At 28.7% G+C, this 27,705-nt stretch overlaps 1 protein-coding gene across 1 annotated transcript; it reads right to left on the bottom strand.

The window, feature by feature from the left end:
• Nucleotides 1-13,366: 13,366 nt before the first annotated feature.
• LOC114422937 lies at nt 13,367-16,895 on the bottom strand. The gene is made up of 3 exons (XM_028389507.1): nt 16,369-16,895; nt 15,618-15,965; nt 13,367-14,224 (listed from the first exon to the last, which is right to left on the bottom strand). The coding sequence occupies exons 1-3, from the start codon at nt 16,681-16,683 to the stop codon at nt 13,730-13,732; spliced, it is 1,158 nt and encodes a 385-aa protein (XP_028245308.1). The 5' UTR covers nt 16,684-16,895; the 3' UTR covers nt 13,367-13,729.
• Between the last annotated feature and the right edge of the window lie 10,810 nt (nt 16,896-27,705).

The following is a 27,705-nucleotide window of genomic DNA, read 5'->3' as shown; positions in this document are numbered from 1 at the left end:
TCGAATTGTCAGTTTGTTGTAAACTTTATATAATTTTTATTTTTGGTTAATCTAAGCATACCCCAACCCGAAATTAAGAACCAATCTCTCGAAGTATATTGAGATATATTTCGTGTACCATATATAGAAAAGGTTATTATGAACAAGCTGTTTTTTTAGATGCGATAAAAAGTTTACATGCACAAGCTAGACAAGCAAATTAGTAGTCTTGCATAGTTATACGGAATGAAGCTAGACAATCTAAAAGATGTTGAAAATGATTTTTAGAAGATTAGGATGCTTTTAAATTTTCTTTTATCAGCGAATGTAAGAATTTTGTATACGATATTAATAGTAGCTAGCTATGTTTTAAGGTGAAAGCTTTCACTTTTTTTTTTCTTTCTTACGTTAAGATTCCCTTTCCGTATTGAGTGAAAATACTTAATTAATTATATACCAAGTGTACAGAGCAATCCTTTTAACATATAAATTAAGTTAAACTTAACACATTTATAAATCCTGAAAACCACAATCACTGATAGTTGTGCCAGATAAAAGATGACACACTTCCGTGAATTAATTTATCTAATACATAAAATTTAACTAGAAACTGTATATAATAATCAAATTATAATAGTGCCTATTAATTCTATTTCTCTACGAGCAATTCTATAGTTGCATTAATTGTGCCATCCTTATCCCAGTTTACACAAATTTTCCTATAAAACACAAATGTACAAAATTAAAAAACAGTATCTAAAAGATGACCTGGAAGTGATCATGAGTATACATTTGTATCTATGTTCTTTTCCACAAGCGTGCATGGACTTTTGGATGTAGAATATAGCTTTTAGCTTCTGCACTTCCACATAATAAAGCAATCAATTTTCAAAATTTCAATTGGATAATTACTTCAGTTTTTCTGTGAACTCGGGCAAAAGATGATTCTTTAATAACTCCAAGATGTAAAACATTTTTTTTAAAAATATGTCTCAATAGTCAATTGTAAGCAGTGAAAGATATAAATTATTTTGAAGTTAACTATTTTCCTTTTGTGTTTTATAAACATGAACTTGCAAATTCTTTTTTGATCGATATATGCTTTATACACAATAAACGTTTTTGACACCAAATGGATTTCAAATTTTAGACAGATATATAGGTCTCACTCAAGATAAGTGTTCATAATTCTTTTCAAAATAAAGAGAATGAAGTCAAAATTTAACAAAACCAAATTGCATGTGGTGTAACCACGATGAGAAAGCACAAACAAACAACGTAATATGGAACCCAACTTTAGGGTCTGTGGTTGGTAATATTTGAGGACGTAAACATCAATGCATAAGGATATTATTGCTATGTGGAGCTTTTGACGAGAGGAGTGGGGGACCTTAGCTTCTAATTCTGTAAAGCATTTAGAGTTCATAACCTTATCACTTTCGTGAAATTGAAGATTTTCCTTCCATATATATTCATCTGTTGTCATTAGAAATATATATTGTCACGGATCAATAATATTTCAAAAGCTAAAGGTGTCAAATAAATAAATATGAATAGTTTTATATTAAGGGTTACACATAAGGCTAAAATATAAGAGTTGGATAAACCTAAGATAGAATTAAAATATGACAAACTCTTATATTATTCAATGTTTAATGTACACAAGATAATATCTATCTTAGATTGTATACATGTTATACTATTATAAAAATTAACAAGAAACTCAATGACACATTAACATAAATATTGTTTAATAATTATTGTAATATTATAATAACAATTCTTAAATAATTGATCTAATTTTGCTATAATATAATATTTATAATTTTTATTATATTTAATATTACTTTTACAAATTTAAAAATATTTGAATAAATAGTTTAATTTTTATTATTTTAATTAATAATATATTTCACATTTACATGTTAAAGTTATTACAAATATATATAATATAAGATAATAAGAGAGAGAGAGAGAGAAGTATTTTAACTGGTGTAAAACACAAGCTAAATATTTTTTTATATAACTCAAATTTATAATAAGTAAATGTTTTAAATATATAAATTATATTATAATTAAAATTTGTAATAAATAATTTTTAATATATAAATTATATTTTAGATTGTCATTAAATAATTTAAATTGTGATATGAAATTATTTTAACTATTTAATAATTTATTTTTAAAAAATTATTAAAATTTAATTTGAAAATAAATATGAAAAGATATATTAAAAAATAAATATGATTAAGAAAAATCAAATATACGGATAAGGACGAAAATAAACTAGGCAAACTAAGACATATTTTTAAATTTACTCAACCTATTTAAAAGTTTCAAGGCCAATGTTTGACCTAACATGTGCTTTTATTTTAGGTCTGGTCAATTAACTTTACTTAAAGACCTATTTTATATTAAAATTTTAATATAAGTATGATATATCCTGAAACATTAGTTGACTATTAGTCAAAGTGAAAGGAAAATGTATGTAAAATAAACAACAAACTATGAAAATTAAAATTACTATATCCAAGACTTAAGAGAGGTTTGTCAGTTTGGCAAATAATAGTAACAATGATGGTAATATTTATATAGAAATTTACTTAAATGGTTTAACCTGATAGTTTTAAAAGACTTTTTAAATAGTTTAAGATCTCACATTTTTAACTAATTAATTAATAGTTCTTACGAATGTCCTGGCTTAGTTATTTCTAAAAAAGTCTGACAAAGGCCAAACTAAAATGGGAGTGATTTGATATAGTCAAGAAAGATTTTTTTTTTTATCTAATTGTTAAATCATATTTTTTAAAAAAAGGAATTGTTAAATCAAATTAAATTTAAAACTAAAATTAAGAATATATTTGAAAGAAATAAAAAATTATGAGATAACATTAAATGTTCAATATGAGATTTGGATAAGACACATTTCTCAATAAAAGTGATAATAACTCCTAAAATTATTCTCATTCTTGGAAAACTCTTTTAAACACTTTTATTCAATATAGCTAATCTGATTTTATATAAAGAGCATATTGTAACATATAGTGAAATGATATTTCTTATATACAAAAATAATCAAGGTTTAATGTTATACGTTGGATCACTCGACCCTTATAAAAACTCAAATGATCTGCGTATTTTAATATTAACTATTCATATTTAGATTTAGGTTTAAATTTTGATTTTCTTATTTTATTTTGTTTAATCCATAATTTTAATCCTTTCATTTTAAAATTAAGACATTTAATTCTTTTATTTTAAAAATATTATGATAATATTTTAGTCATCTTATTTTAAAATAAAGACATTTATTTTTCCTATTTTTAAAAATTCATAATTTTAGTCAAATTATCAATTTTATTTAATGAATCCTAAACCTAACATATTCAAGTTGCGATTAAGAAATAATTTAATTAATAAAAAATTAAGAAATAAAACATAAATAAAATTAAATATTAAATCAAAATTTTAGATTTTCTAAAATACGAAAATCAAAATTGTAATTTTTTTAAAACATGGGAATAAATCAAATATTTGTATTTTGATGAAATAAGAAACCAAAATTTTAAAATTTTTTTAATAATAAAATCAAATGTCTTAATTTTAAAATAGATAAATTAAAATTACAAATTAAATAAAATATGCGAACCAAAATTACATCTAAACCTTAAAGTTAATAATAAATATTTATTAATCTCACTCTCACATAAAGCATTATTCTATGAGAAATTACGTCCATACATATTGTTTCTTAATAAAGGCTCCTCATACGCTAAAAAATACACTAAAATAATAAAATAAGATATATGAATAAGATAATCATATTCTGTAGATACATGCAAACACCAAAATAATATGATCTCCACTTTGCTGAGTTTTTTAGGCTTTATTTTATTTGTAATAAAAATAATAATAACACGTTCTATTCATCCAAATCAAACGAGAATAAATGCTTTCTTCTTTGACGATCAAAGGAAGATTCCTGTCCAAAATGTGTAAATTAAATAGAGTGTGCATGATACACAACATGTTTCATTTATAATTGGGTTAAATATATTTTTCTCCTTACAATTTGATGTTTTTTTTAATAAAAAATCATTTTATTTCTTGTAAAATATATTTGCTTTATTTTTCTTTTTTAAAGTGTTTTAGATAATTAATACTCTTAAAAGTAAAAAAAATAAAGTGTTTTAAATAATAAAAAAGTTATCTAAAATACTTTTAAGGATAAAAAATAAAATAAACACGTTTTACAAAAACTAAAAAAAAATGTTAAATTATAGGAAAAAAATATTTAAGTAGTTATAATTTATCAACCCTCATTTTATTGAAAATTGTCATATTTTGCATGGTCGGTCCCACCATTAGTAAACATTGACCATCCCTCACTTAACAAGCCATTAAACCCAATCCATGATTCCCAAGTGGATAGTAAATCTGAGGAGACAACGGAAACCTAGATGATTAAGACTCTGCAATGCCTTCTATTATATTCCTCTCCTTCATACTTTATATTATTCGAAAGCTAATTCATTTGTAATTTGGCAACAGTCCATTCATCTGTATACTACTATAAATGAAGTCTTCTCATCTCACGAAATAGCCTTGTAGTTAAGTGACAATTTACTTAGCCGTATTAATTAGGTGAGGATTCGAATTTCTGAAATAGCACATTTTCCACCTACATCTCAATATAGACATCTTGTATCATACAGGGTTTTTTGTTTAGGGTTATTCTAAACCTAACTAATAATGATAAAAAAGAGTCTTCATGAACACAATAATTATTTAGTAAATTACTTCATGAACACAATAGTAATTATTAAGTTAATACTTCAACCTCTCTTCTATTTTACATTTTGCACAGAATTCCCTCTATTTTTAAAATTTAAACAAAAATTTCTTTTAGTTTATAAATATACATTTAAATCCAAAATATTTACTTTTCATAAAATTGACAAAATTAGTATTTCTATTATGAATTTTGTCCCATTATACAAAATCGTTCTATTTGTCAATATATCTGCATTAATTACACCAAATCCCTTTTATTTTAATTATAAATAAAATACAGTTAAATTATTCTTCTAGTGTTTTTTTTTTTACAAAAGCAGCAACAAAGTTATAAATAAAATACAGTTAAATCGTTCTATTTGTTCAAACTATTCAACCTACCCAAATTCTTCAATTACAATAAAATTTTGAAATTCTCCATATTTTATCAGTATCATTTTACTATCTATTCAACCGTTCTCAAATATATCCACTATTTTTTTTACAGTCCCTCCCTTTTCTATTTAATCCCTATTCTCTCTTCCTGTGTCATTTTAATTTTATTTTATAAAGTGTGGAGAGGCACTCTTCCCCTAGCTAGCTAGTATGAACAATGTTTGTGAAATGAAAAGGATTTTACGTAATTAATTAAAACACGTATCAAGGTTGTTTTTTTATAACTTTAATTAGATAAATATTTATAGTTTAACTGTTATATTTATAAAATAAAAGAGCTTTGTATAGGTTTCACAAATATAAATAATTTTGTGTAAGAAATGTAAAAAAAGAAGGAAAATAAGAATCATCGATTCATAATTATTTCTACTCACTTCGTCATTGTGTAAATAAATCTAATTTGTACCTAATACCGTTTGCATTATGGGTGTTATTATTGGAAGTAAAAACATAATCTTAAAAAATAGAAAATTTAATAGGAATAAGAAGAAAAAGTTTGTCCAATTGCAAAGTCATTAGATTATATAAAAATTATTCATTAGACTCTACTGATATTCAATTTAAATATATATTATTCAAGTACATAATTCATAGTAAAATAGGTAAATACATGTATTTCTTTTGATGTTCATGAAAGATATTACTAGTTGACAATTATATTAATCCCTTTTTAATTTGAAAATTATTTAAAATAATTTTTTTCTTTTTCAACAAAATCTTATCATATGTACCATCAAAATCAAATCTCAATTTATACTACTTAGTATTCTTAAGAAAGAAGTTGTATCATTAATTTGTGTGATTTTTTAGGACAACTAATATGTAACTGTTAAAACAACCAATACGCGCTGGTCTCATTGTGAAAATGTTAAGATCATTTTAAGTATAGAATTTTGTTTGATCCAAAATTTATGTATGGTGAAAGAGTTATCCATTTTATTCACTTAACATATATCAGAGATTTTTTAGGATATATATATATATATATATATATATATATATATATATATATATATATATCCAAAAAGAGATTATAAAGTATCTACTATCTAGGGATGTTTTTATGAATATATACACAAATTAATATTAAGAGGATCTAATTCAATTAGTGTGTGAATGTTATAAATTTATTATTATTGTATTTAATTTTACAGATAAAAAAAATACAAATCAATTATTGTGATGGGACACCTTTGGTTATGAGTTGGGTTAGATTTAAAATTACATAAAATTGAAAATTTCAAAGAAGTGGTTTTGACTGTCTCAACTCGAATAACAAACTCGGCCAACCTTTAATTTGTTCTTTTCTTCTTTTATTTTTGAAAGATATAATGCCGTATTTATTTCAAAGCCAATCCAACTCAACTTGTAGTGAACGCATATAATTAAATTATCCGTTTTAAGTGGACTCTTCTTGAATACTAATATCATAGTCGTTATATGCTTTTGTGATTTAACCAAGCAAAGCAAGGGGCCATGATCACTTTTCGCTTGTTGTGTTTAAAAAGTTAGAAAACTCGGTGGGAAAAGTGGGTTGGGTTTAGTGTTCTAAGGCCCTGTTTGCTTGAGTTTCAAGCATCCTTATGGGCTACAAATGAATATATTCCCCATATGAATATATTCCCTTGCTAAGGTGAAGTTATGGGCCCCATCTTTATGTGAAATTCCAATACTTTTTACAAAGTCTCCCTATCACCTCTTCATCAATCTCTCACATTCCCTACTCGTTGAGGTCTTTATTGTGAGAGTCATGAAATGTTTGTTTTTTCTAATGATATTGATAGAAATTAGCTTTTGTTAGAAATAGTGATTATTAATTTTTGTTAGGAATCCTAAAAATATATATAAGGTGAGTATTTTATTTTTCTTTTAAAATTTATTTTATACTTAATGATCAATTAGGATTTAAATCCTGGATCACTTGGTTAAAGAATATGAGTTGTTATCATTTGTGTCAACCATTATTGGTGTGATGAAATAGAGTAAGTTGGGAGCACGCTCCTATTAAATCTCTTGTTATTTTATTTTTATCATATTCCTTTCGGAATTTAATGTTTTGGTTCGGTCAAAATATTTATGTCATCAAATTTAATGTTATTGAGTTTTGATTCATTTAAAATGTTTGTCTTATCAAAGGGTACATGAGTAGGTTAAATTTCTCTATAGTGTTTCTTTAATTACAAATCCTTAAAAAAAAGAATATAAATACTTTGACTAAAATATGTACTAACTAAATTTCATTTTAATCTTCCAAAAACTTTTTGGTAGTCCTCATAAATTTTAAAATTTTTAAATGCTTTATATTAACATAATGTGATATGTATTTATGCATATTTTGTTAATGGTCATTCTGAAGTGAATGTGACAAAATATTTAAATATATATCAGGTCATCAATAATAAGTAATGGATCTTATTTTGAAAAAAAAAAATAGATTTTTGAGAATTAAAACTAATAAAAAGTTTAGAAGACTAAACCTAAATTTAACTAATGTTTAATGGAACTAAAAATATGTTTTAAAAAGGAAATATAAATATTAAATCAACTGCTTAATTTAATCGAGTTAAATATTTGAGAACATATAACATGAATTAAAAAAACCTTTAGGTTACTATTAAATCCCTCTTTATTTGAATTGAAGTTGAATTATTTAGTAATTAATTTTGTTTATAAACTTAAGAAGGAGAAATCTTGTATCCTCCAAATTTTTTGCATGAAACTGACGAATTGTGTAGCTTCCAGTCACAATATAAATTATCTTTTATCATTATTAGCCCGTGATGTATGATCATGGGTGAATTTCATTGATAAACAAGTTCATCAAAATTTAAAAACTGATCGGAAACTCCGCATATATAGGAGGCTAGATTGGTAACATAGCAATGCAATCTCGTACCAATTTCCCAAGGTTCATAGTATTTACAATCACTTTGGTTGAATTGCACTCGAGAGCCTACTAAAAAAATGTAGATACGCAAGTTTGGTAAAATTACAAGAACGTATGAAGCAAAAAGTAAGGATGGGTGGAACACATACACACCACACATAAATAAAAAAAGGATATAGCATATAAATTAAATTTGACACCTATAATTAAAATAAGGGAAGTGCATTTTAGAAGATAAAATATATTGATCATCATTAATTAAAAATCAACGGATACATACATATATATATATATATATATATATAGTAAATTATTATAATTTTTAACTATTGATTTTTTTAATCAGTATTTTTTTAAGGCTTTAATCAAATATTTTCACCACAATTGTGAGTATATACATCTTTCACCATAAAAGAATCAAATCTACATATACATGCCTTCCTTTGAGGTTATGATTAATGTAAGTGATGAAAATAAAAATCCATATGGGAATGCATTGTTTATGTTATCAAGCCTCCGATAGAAAAGTGAGAAAGAGAAAAATAATATTAAGAAAAGTGACATTACATTAATTCAATTGTCATAATCGGGGCTTTTAAACCTAAAAAGTAGTCAAATGAACTTGGATTGGATGGTGGATGGTGGATGGTATCCCAAGTAAGACAGAACCACGTGGTGGGGTTAACAGTAAGATGCATAGAGTTGTGCTGCGATACCATTGATCATGTGGCTCGTTAAGTGATTCTGGAGTCATCATCATCTCTAGCGAAAACGAGTTAAGACTTCAAAATCTAGCTAGTTAATTCATTTATACCATATAAAACAATATACTAAGGCCACTAAAATGGTTAACAAATATGATTTCAAAAATCAATGTTTGACAAATCATCTAAAACGATTCCTTTTCCATAACTTAAATTCTCTTGTTTAATATACATAAAAAAATGTCATTACTTATGAATAGACGTGACAATAAGCAAATTTTGCTCTCCCTTTTCAGATTCGCCACCATCCTGTCAAGAAGGAAAAAATAAGTATCCAACTCTACCTTTACTAAAAATTAGGAAAACTCGTCCTACTCTCGTTCCTAAATTTAATTTTTGCCCATTATTTAGATTAGAAAATTTGTTTTAATTTTTCTGATCGATAATTTTTTTCAAAAAACTTTATCAAATGCATTTTAAATCGAATGAATAATATAATATAAAGATAAAGATAAGATAGTCTAATGATTATACATTATAAAAAAAAAAAACTTTACACTATCAACAATTAGAAATCATTGTTCTATAATATCAAGGCCGTGTCTAGACATTTTAAGGCTTTAGGAAAAATTATATATAAAGATTAATTAATATAATTTGTTAAATTTCATTTTTTATCAATTACAAAATTATTAGTCAGAGTTATATAATTAATTATTTCTAACATTTTAATTGTTATCAATACATAAAACGAAAAAAAACTCAATTATTCTTAAATCTTAATTATAACATAGTTAATATAAAATAAGTTTTGAGTCATTTAAAATTAAAAATTGTTATATAAAATATACAATTTATATTTTTAAATATTATACTTTTATTTATTATTTATTTTTAATTATTTAAAATAATCAAGACACTATTAATCAATTAATTAATAATATTATTACTGTGAAAATTTATATTTTAATTTATTACATTATCGTGATGATTCGGTAATCTCTACATTTTAAAAATAGAATCAATGACTTTTTGTATTTTTATAAAAGTAAAATTTTAATTATAATTAGTTAACCTACAAAGATTTTATAAATATTATATAACTTTGATTTCTCATTATTCTTGGAGATACATAGGAGGAAAGGAACTATTGTTGTAAAGTTTTAAAAAAAAATATGATTTAATTTGTATCAATATGTCATTAATTCATGTAAAATTAGACTTAAATCTATTAAAATAAGATTTTGAATTTAAGTCTTATGATGAGAAAAAATATAATCGAAATAAAATATTCTATTAAATATAAAAAGTCAGACTAGATATTTCAAACTAATATCGTAATTAAATAAAAAATAGATTGAGGTAGGATTAAGAGAAGTATTTTGCTATTAATAATCTGTGACGTGGGCTCATGAATTTAGTAACCAACCCAAAAGGCATGGCTTTTCTCTTTTCAGCCCAAAAATGAATGAATATTGAGCCATTTCCATTATCATTTAGGCCCATATTAGTGTTACCTGTTCCCTGATGATACTCAATATATGGGCCGTCAAAGGACACCGACTTTGAGTCATTTCCTTCCAAATTGATCCTTTATTTACCTAAAATTTCGGGTCTTCGTCTTTTGAAGATATCTAACTATGCATGTATTTGCCGAAAAGCAAAAGTTACAACCTGAAAAGATTTTAATCAAATACTTTATAAAATTCGTATGTGACTAGGCTTCTGTACAGGATTTCGATCTAACACTTAAGTTAGGTTTAACCCTATGTATTGCAAGCTGTGTCTGCAGAACTTTCCCTCATTTCAACAACTTTATTTGTATTCTTGACTTTAACTTTTTTAAAGATATTTTATCTACTATACCAAATTAACAAACATTGATTCACTTGTTACGATAAAATTGTTTATAAGATAGTACATTCCATATCCGTAGTGTAGATTCGGAAAACATAAATCAACTGCAAGGAAAAAGACATTTTAATTATCAAATTGCTATGCCTGATAAACGAAACTGATTTTACTATATGCTTAACAAGTTTTCTTAGAAAGTGTTTGTTTTAAGTACATAAATTAAAGAAAAAATGTGTAAGAAACAATACTTTTCTCATTGTAGATTTGGGATGTTATACAATTAAGTGAGTGACTTTTCATGAGAATATGAAATCATAATAAAGAAATACTTTATCAAAGTGAGTGAATCACTACTTCTCATTGATCGAATGATACTTTTTCAATTTTGTTTTTGATCTGGAAACTTTATGAACGTTATAGAGAGCAGATCATGAGGAAATACTTTTTTGTAATAAAGTAACAAGATTCATTAAAAGAAATGGAGTGACTTCTAATTTACATACAAAAAAATAAATCTTTAATCAATATGCACAATAATATGTGATTCTATCAATTTCAAGTGCTAATTGTTTTTTAGAATATTTTTTTTATAATTTAAATAGATCTTAGGAGATTTTTTGGAGGGGAGGTGGCGGGAATGAAGAGATTAAATTTGTTCATAATAATGTTTTTCTCACTGTCCAATATATGGGATTTAATTTTTAACTTAGGATTCACCCTGTACTAGCTCCCACCTACCAAACTTTTTGTTGTTTTCCATTTTTATCAATATTAGTTAATCTTTAAAATAACCATATGACTTTTCTACACCAGCTATAGGAAAAGAATGATATGGCAACCCTAATTTTCATTTTTTCTACATCAATTTCGTACCTTTGTCTCCTCTATGCAAGCTATGTGTAGTACTGGGATTAGTATCGATCCTCTGCAGTTGATAAAAAGAAAAATGATAAGTGTAGATCCAGATTCGGAGTGGGGAAGGAAGGAAAAAAGAAGCTGAGAGAAAAAAATGAAAACAGAAAAGGAGAACATGTAATAAATGATTGTTGAATAATAAAGAGAGAGATAGGGAAAAAAATAGACTGAAAGTGAGATAAAAGAAAAAGTGATAGTTATGTATTTTTCTTTAAAAAAAAAATGTCCACGTTCCTGTGGTTATTTTTTATTTATTTTACTGAATGGTCTGGGTAAATTAAACATTGATAATTTTAAAACAAAATTTTATAATGATTTTAATGCCTTGACGTACATGAAATGTACCTTATGCAATTTACTTGAAAGATTTGAATTTTTACTTTTCAAGTAATTGTGTAATTTTGACATTTCATGTTCCTATTGTGTCAGTTGGACCTTCTCAGCATTCAGAAAAAAATAAAAAAAAAAATTGGACATTCTCAGATTTTCTTCCATTTAAAATCAAGTCATGCTATTGTAATTTCATTTGTCAAAACATTTCTTTTGTTGTTTATTTTTTTTCATAAAAACAATTATTTATCTATAAACATTGTGATCATGAGCACACAATCAATGCAGCTGATGAAACACTTTTTTATGTCATTTAGTTTAAATATTTTGTGAGTTTCAACTGATACACTGTATTTACCAACTACCATATCAAGACTAGTTTCTCATATCATTAATTATCTGATCATTATTAATAGCATGTTTGCATTCCCGTTTATAATTACATATGATAATATTTTCATGTCAAATGCACAAAAGATACAGAAGCTACATATAGCTTCGAGCAAATGTGAATCAATTAATTTTAAATATGTATCCAAACATGTCATAAATAAAAATCTTATGTAATGCGTATTTTATCCTTAAATAACAGATGAAATTGGACCTGTTTTTAAGTTAATTAATTTTAAAAAAAAATTGAAGGACACTAATAGTGAAAAAATTGTGGTTAAAATAAAACTCAGAATGAATGTTTTGTTTTTTTTTTTCGACAAACAAACTTATTTTATTATTAGGGTAAAAGATACAAGTGGTACCACACACCATACATATTGAAAAGGGACTATAATTGTTTCTTAAGCCCAGTAGACCACAGCACAAATGCCCTGCCCCTTGATCAAGCAATTAACACTCTCTCACCTTGATAAAAAATAATTTTTAATTAAACTTTATTTATCTTCAATCGATTAGTTGGTTCAAAGATTAAAACAAGGGCAATGTTAACATGTGCCCTTAAGGCACATGTTAAGGAGTAATAAATGGCTCATGGTCCCACCTATTTTATTTTGGACAAAGAGAAAATTAACTTCCAAAGTATAATAAGTGGTCCCACATTTATGATGCTGTTTTTTCCAAAGTATAATAAGTGGGGACCAACCATCATTTATTACACATTAACATGTGCCCTAAGGGCACATGTTAACAGCACCCTTAAAACAAAATAACACCCCTCGTAACTTCACGTGGGTTTCATATACCCATTACATAACAGCCCCTCATTTAAATTCCCAAACAAGAATATAAATGCTAGCTACCTCAACAAACATATAATGATATTTAATGCCACTGGCCACTCCCAATTCAGTTGCCATCAAACTCAGAATGAATTAATGTTGCGGCATTAGAAAGGCGCAAATAAGGTAAGCCATCCAATTCCAGGCTTTAGCGATTCATTTCCAGATACAAACATTAGAAAATGCAATGAATGTTTTCTGATGAGAAATATTTCGGCAAACGTAAAACAAAAAAGTTATTAAAATGGCATCAATGATCAATATCCCACAATTTCTCCAAATGAAGTACATAAATATGTGCCCTCATTGTCTTATACCAGTTGATGAGTACGTAACAATTATTCCATCCCCCTCTTGAATTTGTCATTTGAGCTTAATGACATGAAACACCAACTAACTACTTACTGGTCACTTAAACCTTACATTAGCAAACAAGAAACAAAGACAAGTAAAATTACACCTTCTCCCACCAATCCTTTGATTATACCACCCCCAAATTAAGTAATATTACAATTCACATTGACAAGGAAAGATTAAAAAAAAAAAAAAAAAAGTAACCCAAAAAACCCCCCTAATAAAAGGTTAGGTTATTATCATCATCATGGAGAATTTATATTGTCAAAGATATCAGCTGGAGGAATGAAATGGTCCATGGAGAGTCCAGGTACATTAAACATAACATCATCAATGGTCCAAATCTCCTCCATCCGGGTCCGGCTATGCTGCATCGAGAGCTCCCCGAACCGGAACACCGTTGCGACGGACCGCCCTTGATGTGCAATGAGGATGCCATCAACGTCCCGGTAGTCGCCGATGCTGCTCCCTATGGTGGTCTCCCAATACACCGTATCATTGTCTTGTGTTGGGACCCTTGTGAGGTGAGAGTCTTCTAGGTATATGAGGAGTCCACTCTTTTGGCAAAAGTAACCGTATAGAATGTGCCTTATCACCTCTGCGGGGCCCTCACTCCTTTCAACCACTGCCGCACGATCGGCCGAGACCTTTAGCACGAAGCAATCCACGGTCCCAATTCGATTCTCGCCCAAGCATTGCGCGTTGGTGAATAAACTCGCTGTGGTCTTTGGATCCAAGCCCTGTATTCAACAGCAACAAAACCCTAGTTTACACACTCTCCTTGCAATAATAAAATAAAGGAAAAAAAAATTGTATTTGTGGTCATACTTTCCCTTATACTTCTAAATTGATGAATTAAGTTCTAATTTTGTGTTGGTAAAAAAATGTTATTGACTCTTTCAAAAATTGACTAAATTTACATGTTTTCAAAAGTTAGACGTTAAGTGCAGCTAGTCGTTTTGCCCAATTTTACCTGACATATAATAAAGTTTTATTGACTTTTTCTCATAATAAAATGTATATTAGTCAAGACCATAAACACTAGCAAATCTTAGACTATACGATAATTTTTATTATTTTGATAGACTCGAATGTTCTTGTAAATACCAAATAATTATGATGTTTGTGTAAGTTAATTACCCGTATGATTTTTTTACCTTGATCAGAATAATATATATGAAAAATATAGCATAGGCAAGAAACTTTTTCTTTAAGAATACTACACCATAACGCCTATAACAGTCCCATAAATAATAAATTGAATTTACGTGGTCATTTTATGTTTTATTTGTACACTTTTTAAAGGAAAGAAAAGAAAAACTAGGCTGTTCATAAAACGAGCAGGGAAGGAGTGATACGTTATCCTATGGCAAACATTGCCGAAGAGTGAAACAAGTACAAACGAAAAAGGGAATATTATTTAGGCATGAAAGCAGGGGCAATAATGCAGTGGGAGGGTGAAGGACTGTTCATTAAAGTGCAAAATAAAAAAGGAAAAGCAAAAGCAAAAGGATAATTCAAGGTACCCTTAGCAACCTGCAGTAAGTGGCAATCCCAAGATCATGACTCATGAGCTATACAAATAATCATAGATGACGTCAGACTGACAGTCACGTGGCATGTAAGTATACTAATTTCTTAAAGAAAACAAGCCCACATTGTAGGGTAAAGCAAGGGACAGTTTCTCCATCATTGTCAGCTCGATATATACCCTTCATTCCATTGGGATTTCAATTTGTTGTTTTTTCAATCTTTATATTTGTTTGGTACAATATGCTTTGAAGCCTAGGGCCATGTCCCCCCAAGCCTCAATTCCAACAAATAAAGTCTTACCCACCAAACAAAAGACCAATGCACAATTGTTCAAATTTTGTTTGGTGTATCAAAGAAAACAGTGAACAAATACACTTTTTATTTTAAAATTTTCTCTCTTAATTTGTACTAGGACAAGTTTTAACATATATAGCAAAATAAGTCTCATTCTCAATTTGCACTCAAACAAATCAGACCCAATAATTCATTTCTATAGGAAATTTAATTAATGAAATCTAATTTTAGGTGTAACTTTTTTTTTATAAATAAATGTTAGTAATTAGTATGTTAGGTATAGTTAATAATTTTAACTTGTTATACCTGAATGAGGCGACGAAGGGGTCTTTGGGGGCCTTTGGCTGCATGTGTGCCAAGCCATGGTGTGTGCCGCCACACGGTTTTGCCATTGCTGCCTGCAACCACCTTGTGGTCACCAACCACCAATTCAAGAGACCACATACCAGGTTGCATCTGCCAAAGCACAAAGCAACCATTTTCACTGCTTCTTGTACCCAAGCACTTGACATTCTTCCCAGATGAAATCTCTGTCTCACAGCAAATCATCTTCACCATCCCAGTGGCATACATGTTTTTAGTGTCCTTTTGCTGTTTTAGGCACCCCGTGGCTGCCAAATACTGCTGGATAATGTATTTGGCAGTTGAAGTTTCCTGTTTTAAGTCATATATATTAGTGGAAAATGTCACCCAACCATATTATACACAAAAATGGAATTAATTGTACCAAACTCTAAAATCTTAATAGTTGATGTGGCTGCAACTAGAGTCACAATAGGGTTGCCAATACATTTAAATTAAAACTTTAATTTGAAACCTAAGTTATATACAAAAGTAAAACAAAAAGGACAAAACTTAGATACAGTTTCTCATATACTTTTGGTGTTATTTTTCGATCAGAATTAGAGTTTTAACTCGGTAACGATTAACATAATTAGTTACTGATATGAAACTCCGATTATGATTGGAGAACAAAACTGAAAACATGGAAGAATTAAACTACATTTAAGTTTTTGTCTAAAGGCAACATTTTAATTGAAGTGTAGAGAAGGCTTACAAATGGGGTGTCTTTGATGTGAATGCTAAGAGTGGGATCATGTGCTGAGGGAATAGGAGCCAAGGGACAGCCCAAGACACCAAGCAAGAGCCTCAAATCTTGTGTCTTGGCATGAATGGTTCCATAGAATGATGATGATGATTGTGAAAAACTTCCACTTGGGGAGATCTTCTGAGTCCTGAACCATTCCCTTATTACTTCCCATGAACTCTCTTTCTTGGTTCCTTCCTCTTGCATTTCAGGGCCAGGGCCTTCCATTAAGGGTGTCAAGGGCTGTGGAGCCCAACTCTGGCGCCAACGTGCTCTAGAACCCATTTTGGGGTATCTATGAGAGTCTCAAAGAGTAATGATTTGGAGAATTGAATGCAGGTGAAAATGGTGAGAGAGAATATGGAACACAAAAAGAGAGTAAAAAAAATAGAGGTATCAATGTGGGTTGGGAGTTTTCAAAGAGAGAGTATTTGTGTGTTTGTGTGAGTGAGGAGTGAGGGAGTAATATGGGGATCGAAGAGACAAAAGGGACAGATTATCTGTTCAACGGCAGAGAAATGACATTATTATATAATACAAACTCGCATGTTGGGCTGTCTATTTGCTTTATTCCACTTGCTTTGCGACTCACTCTTGTCGTTACATTTTTATACTGTTTATTATTATTATTATTATTATTCTCTCGAGCTAACCTATTCCCCATGCCACCATAGGTCCCATGGGTATTGGCCTACCACCTTTGATCGATTACTATTAGTATCTCTTTCCATCACTAAAGTTTTCCATTTTTTCGATATTTGAGTTTGTGGAGTATCTTGATAACTTGTCAAGGGCAAGGCTATACTTAATAAGTCATGTGTACCAGCTACTTGATCATATACAAACAAACATTTTTCTTATACGGATGATTATATTTGGACATTTATAAATTTGAAATACTCTATCAATATTCTTTATTTTTGATGTTTCTAATTTTTTCTTATCACACTACATCATCAATCAAATTATATATTCACTTATTTATTTTTTTCTTTCTCTCTTAAGGTGTAGACACTTCAAGGGGTGTCAAACAAACATTTTCCTATACTATATACATGTTAATTCTTTGATTATACATAATTTTTTATTATTATGTTGATTGTACTTAATAAGTCATGTGTACTAGCTACTTGATAACAAATACAAAATAAATTTTATCTCTCTAGTATTCGTAAGACTAAAAAATTTATCCGTAAAACAAACACTCTGAATCTCATTATTGTCTCTAATTCATTTCACTTTTTTTATTGAATTATATTGAATGAGTCCTTACACAAAAATTCTTGATCAATTTTGCAATCTTCAACTTATTGGCAATCAAATGAATCCAAACACCTCTAAAGTAATCATTAATGATAGTTAAGACATAAGAATCACAGGAAGAGAAAACACTATGAAATGTCTAGCCCGTAAAATGTTTTGATGATAACAAAAAGACTATTAAAATTTATGAAGTATTAACAAACCTTGTATTGCAGGATATAAGTGTTTCAGACCTTAAGCGTCCATAAAAACAGTCATTTTGTTGTGCTTTAACTTAGAATTATTTGCTTTATGTATGTGACAATCACATGACTTGTAATGTGGGTTACTAATTTAATGTCACAATCACACGCAAAATTTTTAGATAAATTATTTTAGTCTTTTATTTTTTTTATAAAGTTAATTTTTAGTCCTTCAATAATTTTTTTACTTATCTTCATTCCTCAACAAATTTTTTATCAATAATTTTTTTTTATCGATCTTAGTCCTTCAAATTTTACACATCATTATTTTTAGTCTTTTTCATCAAATATTGTCATTGAATAGTGATTTGATCGACAACCATGTGACTGTTGTCAAGTGGAATACTATTTTAAAGTGACAGTCCTGTGATAAAATTTTGAAAAAAAAATGAAGGAAGGAGATGTAGTAAGCAAAATCAATAAACTACAATACACAAATCAACAACCCACTGAACTCTAATCCAAGTCCAAAATCAACAACACACAATAAACAAAATTAGTAAGAATAAGTAAAATCATAAACCATTAAACCCATGAATCAAAACTCAAAGCACCAAAACACCACCACAATCATCCTACATCCACCACCAAAACACATCTCATTTTCTACTATATTTCTTTCTTTCTTCCTTTGTTGCGTAATTGTTCTATTCATTTTTCCTTTGTTTGTTGCATTTCATATTTTTTTATTTGCATTAATTCTATATATTCTATTTTTTAAATTTCACTCCTATGTACTATTTTCTAGCATTTTACACCACCCCAAAATTTGTAGAGCCTAAGAACTGTAAGAAAATTTTCTTGAACCAATAATGTTTATTACTTATTACTGATTGCTACATCATACTAGTAATTCACGTAACAAGTCATATTCACGTAATAAGTCATGTTATTGTTACATCATCATTTAATGATAATATTTAATTAAAATGACTAAAAATAATAGTGGAAAAAAGTTAAGTGAGTATAGTAGGTCCAAAAAATTGTTGAGAAATTAAGACCAATAATAAATTTTAATGAAGTGAGTTTTATAAAATGATGAGAACTATAAACATATATATATTTTTTTAAAAAAACATATGATTGTTATGTTAAATTAGTAATCCATGTAATGATACTTAACAACAGGACTAAAAATATTAATGAAAAAAGTTACAAGAATTTAAATTTGTCAAAATTTTATTTAAGCACTAAAATCAATTTTTTTTATATTATTATTATAAATAAATATTTTATATCTTCTTTAGCCATACTGAACATTGACCGACATCATGTCTTTAAGAAAATACTGTATCTAACTATTACTACTATTAAATTGAGCACGATCAAAGCAGCAACCCACCAAAGGCCATTTTGAATAATAATATGATAAATATTAGTAAGTGTTATTAGGATATTAGTTAAAGAATTTAAAAAATATATTTTTATTAAGATACATAAAATTGCATAATTTATAATTTTTTATGCTTTTTCATAATTTACATTATAAATATTTTTTCGTTCTACTTCATTAATGAATATCCTAAATGTATTAATTAACAACACCTAAGTAGTAATAACCAATCCTATTTTGATAAGATGGAAAAGCACTAATTATTTACTAGTAAACTCAGATGAATGACATAAGCGTACTTTTGAATCAAGGTAAAAAGAAGCTCGTAATCTGAATTCTGAACATTGGTACACATCATTCTTAAGTGCACGATTATTGAAGTGTGACTGCACTTGCATCAGAGAGAGAGAGAGAGAAAAGGAAAGGGTCTGGTACTCTGGTAGACAGAGTGGAGCTAGGTGCTGCAACCCTGCACGCCTGCACCCGATTCCATGTACGTAGGACAAATCCACCAAATTATTCTTTTTGAGGTAATCTCTGATCTAATCCAACAAAGATTTTGTTAAAACGAATTATCAAATCCCAAGGATCATCCTAGCTAATAATCCTCCCATCTCTGTTTGATCATGATTTTTCTTTAAAAAGTGGGTCCTCGTTTCTCTCTCATTTATTGTAACATACAGGTATTTAAGTTGGTAAAATTGTACTTTAGTCCTTTATTTTAGTTCAAATTTTATATTTAGTTCCTGATAATTTAATTTATAAATTTGATTAATTGCCACGTGTCGTCTGAGAGGGTGACATTATTTAAGTAGTCTGAAATAAAAAATAAAAAAAAGTTAGACAATTGAACTAACATTAACAGGTGTGGTAAGTAAGGTCTGGTAACTCTGCCATGTGGGGAATTAGAATTTGATGAATCAGAGAGGAACCCTTTTACAGCAAAAAGCAAACTTGGGCGGGTTCTGTGTTTAGGGTTATTGAAACTAATTCCATAACCGTCACTGTAACATTTTCTAATGCGAATTGGGTAGGTTGTGGTGATGGCAGAAGCAGTCAAAAGAGAACGAACTCGATTGCCACTGCCACTGCAAGCACCGATTCTGGCATCGCGTTGAAGAAGGTGCCGAGAAGCTGAAGTAGCAGCAGCGAGCATTTTTTTTTTCTGCACAAGTTTGAAGCTTTTATGTGTTTTGATTTCGCTTCTGCAAATGACTACTTAAAAATAACGCTAGCATCATAATTTTTTAAAAAGAATTATATGTTTTTTGCATTAAAAGGGGTACCTTATGCTTTTTTCAGAGAACGTTTTCTCCGGTTGCCTCTTCCTAAGAGAATGCAGATTCCCACCGTGGCAATAATCAATAGCAAACCCCGTGAGCTGCTCCGTCTTGAAGGCCCCACGGAACCGTGGAAAAAGCGGGTGATCGAAATGACGCAGTATGTGCCTCTCGAACGACACCCTCTTGCACCCGCCATCGCCCGTACGACCGCGCCAGAAACACCACGCCCCACGGTGGAAACCACCTTCAGGTTCCGGAAGTCCAGCATCTCGCCACGGCGCCGGTCATTGCTGTTGTCAGCGTGTCGCGGCGGCCCGGGTCAAAAAATTGGATGCTTAAACCAAGCTTTAGGTCAATTTTAAGGTGTGTTTTAGATGTTGATATCTGACAGTCAAAACTTCCAAGTTCATTGTAGGATTTTATAAAACATGATCATTTGTGAATTAAATTATTAGGAATCAAATGCGAAATTAAAATAAACATTTAGTGAATTTGATGGATTAAACAAATGCAAAATTTAATTTAATTTTAATTTGTGAATTGGATGGACTAAACAGATTGGAATTCCTCACGTGCCGAAATGGAGCGTTTTTGTTCTGCACCGTAGTTTCCCCCTCCGACGTTCACACCATGGGGCTTCTGATTCACATTCTCCACACCCACAAAACGCATGAAACCCTACTTCCTTTTGCCCATAGTTATCTGGGATGTTGGTGAACAAGTATATATATGGCATTAGTATTCCGCAGGGAATGTAAGCAAAAAACAAAAGTATCCCGCATGGAAAATGAGTGGAATGATTGCAATGAAATTAATCTAATTTTCTTTGCAAGCCCATATTTGTTGACCTCTTCTCATATGACACTTAACACTGGGATGAAAACGGAATTTCATCTTTTGATTTTTTTTTTCTATTGAGTAATGGACGCACATAATTCTTTGCTAGTCATTCTATATTGCTCTCGAGCCCCATGCTTGCAGTTGCTTTTAATTTTATGAACAGTGCAGATCATGACTTGATATTTATGCATATACCATAACTGTTTTTTTTTTTTTAATAATTTGCTTCATGTTTTTTTTTTTTTTTTTTACATTTCCTTATTCCATTTAATTTGTAATAAGTGGAGAGAGAGGTAAAAATACTAATTTATTATAAACGTAAGACGACGACAACAACAACAAAAATGGAACAAAAATCAAGACTCTTAGAAAAATAGGTAAACTAAACCTGTTTTCTATTTTTTTTTTCTATAAATAACAAATAGAAAATGTAGTTTTCTAACTTCTCTTAAAAACAAAAGGGTGCATCAGAGACATCAGTATATATTTAAAAAAGTGTGTTTGGATAACATCATATATTGATACTTTAACACATTAACTTTCAATACAGTAATTAACAGGTTTGTAATTAGTTTAATGATTAGTACTACACATAAGGGTACGTAATTGTTTGGCACGTACAATTTCACCCAGTTGGAGAATTTAGATTGTGGTAGGATTGTCAAATGATCTGGTGATTGGTGAGAGATGGTGTTGCTGCAAATGTACAAAGGAGAATAAATGGTGGGTGATCCTGATCTTGAAATTTAAGGTCTTAGCTTTAATGGATGAAGGTGACTTTCATATGATTGAGGAGTCCTTTGCATTTAAAATATAGCCAAGTGTGTACTTGTCATATATATTGGAGGGTATGTATCTGAAACTTTTGGAATAAGTTTGCTAGTCCATCACCCTCTCAAGTTAGATCAAATCTGGTAGACAGTAACCTTATCATGTGGAGTAATGATATAGTATCACTTCATTTTCAGCATCATCACTTTTGTGAATTTTTGCTTGATATAGAATCCATATGTAAATGTAGGAGGATGCGAGTGCAACATTGGACACAGATATTTTAAATAGGAATAAAAATAAAGGAATAAAAGTAAAGAAAAAAATAACAAAAGATTCATTTAATTAAGTTTGATTGTTTTGACTCAATAAAATCTAATATTTGATTTTGTTTTCTTTCGTATTCAGAATTGATTCAAAAAATGTTGAATTAAATTTTATAAAATAATATATTAGGGATTTTAGAAAATGAAAAAAAAAATTTACTCCCAATTTGGTGATTCCAAATAACTGGCTTTGTACATACATAGACCAATTCCCAATTATTTCATATGGAAATAGATTCACTCTCCAAAAAGATTTTTCCAATTTCCTATCTCATCTCCCATTGCAAAAATCTAGGGATTCATTTGCACCCAATCACTCTCTTACACACTTACCTAAGCACACACCTAAAATTATAAGATTGATTTGATGATTAAGGAAAAACATGTAAAAATGTGATTGATTCAAATCTTTCTAATTAATATTCTATCAAAAACTAACAACTAACATTTTCCTATATAAAAAAAAAGAAAAAAAATAAGCACACATGCATACTGGAATCCATGGACTCTAGTGCACTCACCTCTTTAGACTCACTTTTGACTTAGCACATTCAATTCACTCTCTCACTGAGGCCACACATACAAGTGCAACCTTTACTCTCAAATTTTTGTTATCATATATATATATATATATATATATATATATATATATATTCTTTTATCTCTTTAATTTTTTGTCTCTTAGTTTTTTTCATATTATTTATCACATCTATCAATTTGTCTTTTTTTCTCTCTCACTTATTTCCATTCTTACACCCTAAAAATTAGGTATTTATTATTCATCTTTTCCCCTCCATGATTAAGCTTTGAAAAACATATTTTCTTATTTTAGCTTTTACTCTTATGTCTGTTGCAAAGGAGATCTTTGAAATTATTGAACTTTGACAAATTCATATCACTTAGGAAAAACACTCTAGGATTAGAGACATAACATTATTTAATTATAAAAAGGTTTTTCTAATTTTTTTTTAGTTATCAGAAGAAGCACTTGTTTTTCACTAAATAGAAAAATTAGAAGGATCAAATTTTCATTATTTAAACTTGGTGGTTCCTCATTGATTATTATTCTTATCCATGTATATATAAGAAGGATATCCTTGCTCATAACCAAACTTCTGATTTTTAAGTATCATCTTAAGAAGACAAATCAAAAACCAGTTTTTGGTGATGTTTGGTGTAGTTTCAGTAGAAAATTCTACCCAACCTGGCATATATGGTCTTGTAAATTGAAAATTAGGAGTATTTGATACATTAGTTATTAAATAAATTCAACATATCCTACCAAATAGTTTTGTAAAATATAAGTAAATGACATATCTAAGATTACTTGGCAATAATTCTTAAGTTTTGCTAAAATTTGGTATGCATGGCGTTCGAATAATTAATATTAACATATCCAATGTTGTGTTATTAAATGTTCATTTACACAAAAATTTATTCCATGTAGTAATTCTGTCAAGAGTTATTCCTAAAACAATTTGATCCCCACCTTTCTTTCATCACAAACAGAACAAAACAATAGCTTAAGGAACAAAACACAAAACTAGTAAATCAAGCGCCTCCATTGAGTTTGGACCTAACGGAATAAGCTTATTGATTTAACTATTTAAACCATATTCCAATGTTGTATTATTATTGAAATTTCAAATGTAAGAAAATTTATTCCATAGATTAAATCTACCAAGAGTTACACATAAAACATCTTGATCCCCATCTTTGTTTCATCACAAAGGGAAAAACAGCTTAAGGAACAAATACAAAAGAGGTACTAAATAAAACGACTCTACTGAGTTTGGATGTGATGGAACAAGCCTATTGATTTAACGATTTAAACCATATTCCTTGGAAACAATGGAAAGTGTACTGGGTAGTATTGGGTCAGGGAACTAGGTGAGATTTGGTCTTGTAGGAACACATCTCTTGACTTCATGTTGGAAACCTATATCATCGGAAACAAAGGAATGTGAACTTGATGGTATTGGGTCAGGGGACTGGGCGGGATTTGGGCCTCTAGGAATAAGTCTCTTGATTTCATATCGTATGGAACTATCACTCACAACAAGAGGAAGGAACAAGAAAGAGACAACACCAACCAAATAAACCTTTGAAAATTCCATCTCCTGAGTTGATGTTTTAGCAATGGCAAAACAATGTATTAAATAGTATGTGTTTGATTTTGCAGTTTCTTTGTGACTTCAATTGTTGGAAAAAATTTAAGTTTAGATTTGAATAATCAACCTAAATTATTTTCAACGAGAACAAAAATTTTGTTAGTTAGGAGAATATTTTAAATTTTATTCAATAAATTAAAATATTTAATACATTCTATATTTTAATATGGATTTAATATTTATTCTCTAACTATCAGTTTAATGCCTATCTATTGATGGCGTCAAAAACACTATCATCTAAGCTCGTATATCCGTTTAAATTACTTTAAGATAATTATTTTAAAGTTAACAATTTTATCATACATGGTGTTTGTGATTGGATGACTGTGTAAATCTTTTTATACTATGAGGGCATAACTTTTTTTCTCCTTTAAAAATGCTTTTCTCTTTTAAGATTTACAAATCATAAAATTGTTTTATGAAGATTTCTTCATTGTTATTACCTCTATTTCTATATATAAAAAAACAAATACATAATTCATTAAAATAAATAAAAGTAATTAAATTAATTCATTTTAATTAATATTGTCATAAATTTAAATTTTATTTAAAAAATACGTAATTCATCTGTTTTCTATATCGTTTGAAACGAAAGAGTGTGTCCCTAGTCTCCTACCATTATTTCCTCTTTTTAAAATGAATTATTTTTGTTATTTATTTTCTTTTTTGTTCGTAATTGGTCCCATTTATTCTACTAATCTAATATGTTTAATTAATTATTTTCTATGTGACATTATTTTCTCTATTTTTTCCGATATATTTCCTTTTTTCTTGATTTATTCTACTAATCCAATATTCTCAATTAATTAATTTCCTATGTGATATTATTTCCTCTATTTTAAATTAATTTTTCTTGTTCATTTTCTCTTTTGTTGCTGATTTATTCCCTTTGATGCTTCTAATCTAATATTGCCACTTAATTAGTTTCCTACATAATTATTTCCTCTGTTTTAACATTTTTTTAAAGAAAGTCAGAAGAACATGAAGTTGTTGGCAGAAGGTTGCATTTAATTGGAATTGGTCAGCAAAGTGGATAGGTGGGGCTTGTTGGTGGTATTCCAGAGGAGATGTTGGTATTAAACCTTGCTAGGTGCACCCAGCATTATTGTTGGTGCACCCAACATTCTAAAAAAATAACAAAATTGTCCTTGCTTGGTTTTTCCCTTCTGGATCAAGTTGATCTGTAACTTTCGGATCAACTTGATCCGGAAGTCTCTTACGGATCAAGTTGATCCGAAAGAGACTTCTGGATCAACTTGATCCGGAAGAGGAAAAATAAAAATTTTGTTAATTATACAAGATATTTAAAGATATTTATTTTATAATATAATTTATACATTTAAAGATATTTATTTCATTAATTATAATATAATTAAATATATTTATTTATTTTATTAATTATAATATATTTATAAATATTGATTTATTATAAATAATTAATGCTAATCAATCATAATCATAATTCATGCTAATCAATCAATCATGCTAATCAATCATAATTACTAACTCTCAAATTATTTATATCCTCTTTTAGGGAATTATGATTGATTAGCATGATTGATTGATTAGCATGAATTATGATTATGATTGATTGATTAACATGATTCATTGATTAGCATAAATTATGATTATGATTGATTAACATTAATTATTTATAATAAATCAATATTTATAAATATATTATAATTAATAAAATAAATAAATATATTTAATTATATTATAATTAATGAAATAAATATATTTAAATATCTTGTATAATTAACAAAAATTTTATTTTTCCTCTTCTGAATCAAGTTGATCCGAAAGAGACTTCCGAATTAAGTTGATCCGGAAGTTATGGATCAAGTTGATCCGGAAGAGGAAAATCAAATAAAGGTAATTTAATTATTTTTTTAGAATGCTGGGTGCACCTACTAACACTCAACCCTCAAGGAGCTAGTTTTATGATGAACAGTAGCTAATGTAAATTATGCAGATCGAATATATAGAATAACCTTCACCAAAAAAGAAAAATATAGAACAGGAGGAAAAGTATTTGGGACTGAATAACTCTTTGTTTTGACTGCTTTTTTCTTGCTTTTTAATACATTCATAGGTATTTATAGATTGAAAAGACCTCTCACGATACTATAACTTTTACAAATATAAAGAGTCACATGAATATACTACTAAATATTCCACTAAACACTATTCAATAGATCTTCATTAAGAATTTTTTATTATATCTCCACTAAGCACTTATGACAGGACAATATTATTCAACATTTTTTCCCTTAACGTGTTGTTCTTGAACTCCTAGAGCTTCTCTTATTTGGTGAAACTTGACTCTGGGTAAAGCCTTTGTGAAAATATATGCAAGTTAATAACTGGATTTACAAAACTACAATTGCACCTCTTGGTTTTCTCATCAACATCCACCAAAGTACCGAAGCCATTAACTATCTTTTAAAAACACTCATCTCCCCCAGCACTCAACTGGAAACTTGCAAAGAAATATGTGATGATGTCTAGTTTAATATACGTCCTGCGTGAAACTTGTTTCCCGCCATCGACCCCGTCGCATTCTACCTCTTCTTGCATGACCCTTGCCTCACCATGGTTCTCTAACTCTTTACCGTGTTTCTTCCTCACCTCTACATCCATAGACTTACATAATCATAATGCTTGAAGACCTTCCATAATGTAAACTAGTCCAATCTCTTTGTCTGCCTTAGCTGCAAGGATGTTGCAGCGCTGTTGGAGGATTCTGCATGCATTTATATCAATGAGTGCATTTGCTTACTTTTTTTTTTTTTCTTTTCTTGGTGACTTCAAGCACGGTTTGTGTATTATGTAAGTTCCTTTTACTATAAATTTACCCCTCGTTATATGTAATTGACAAGATAATCCTTACCAGTTTTACCATTTTGTTACTAACATAGGTTTATAACGGGACAAATTTAGCGCAGTGTTTAGCCCTACAACTTTTTGCCGACCATACACACCGTTGCTTTCTTTTTTCTTGGTCTTCGAGTACCATGATGGATATACGGGCATGTTAACACCCTCTTGCTATTAATGGACGTTTGATTTGACTTA

This window comes from Glycine soja, chromosome 8 (assembly GCF_004193775.1).
Source record: "Glycine soja cultivar W05 chromosome 8, ASM419377v2, whole genome shotgun sequence".
NCBI classification, from domain to species: Eukaryota; Viridiplantae; Streptophyta; class Magnoliopsida; order Fabales; family Fabaceae; genus Glycine; species Glycine soja.
Note: the sequence above shows the minus strand (reverse complement) of the source record. Positions and strands in the feature narration are given on the sequence as shown.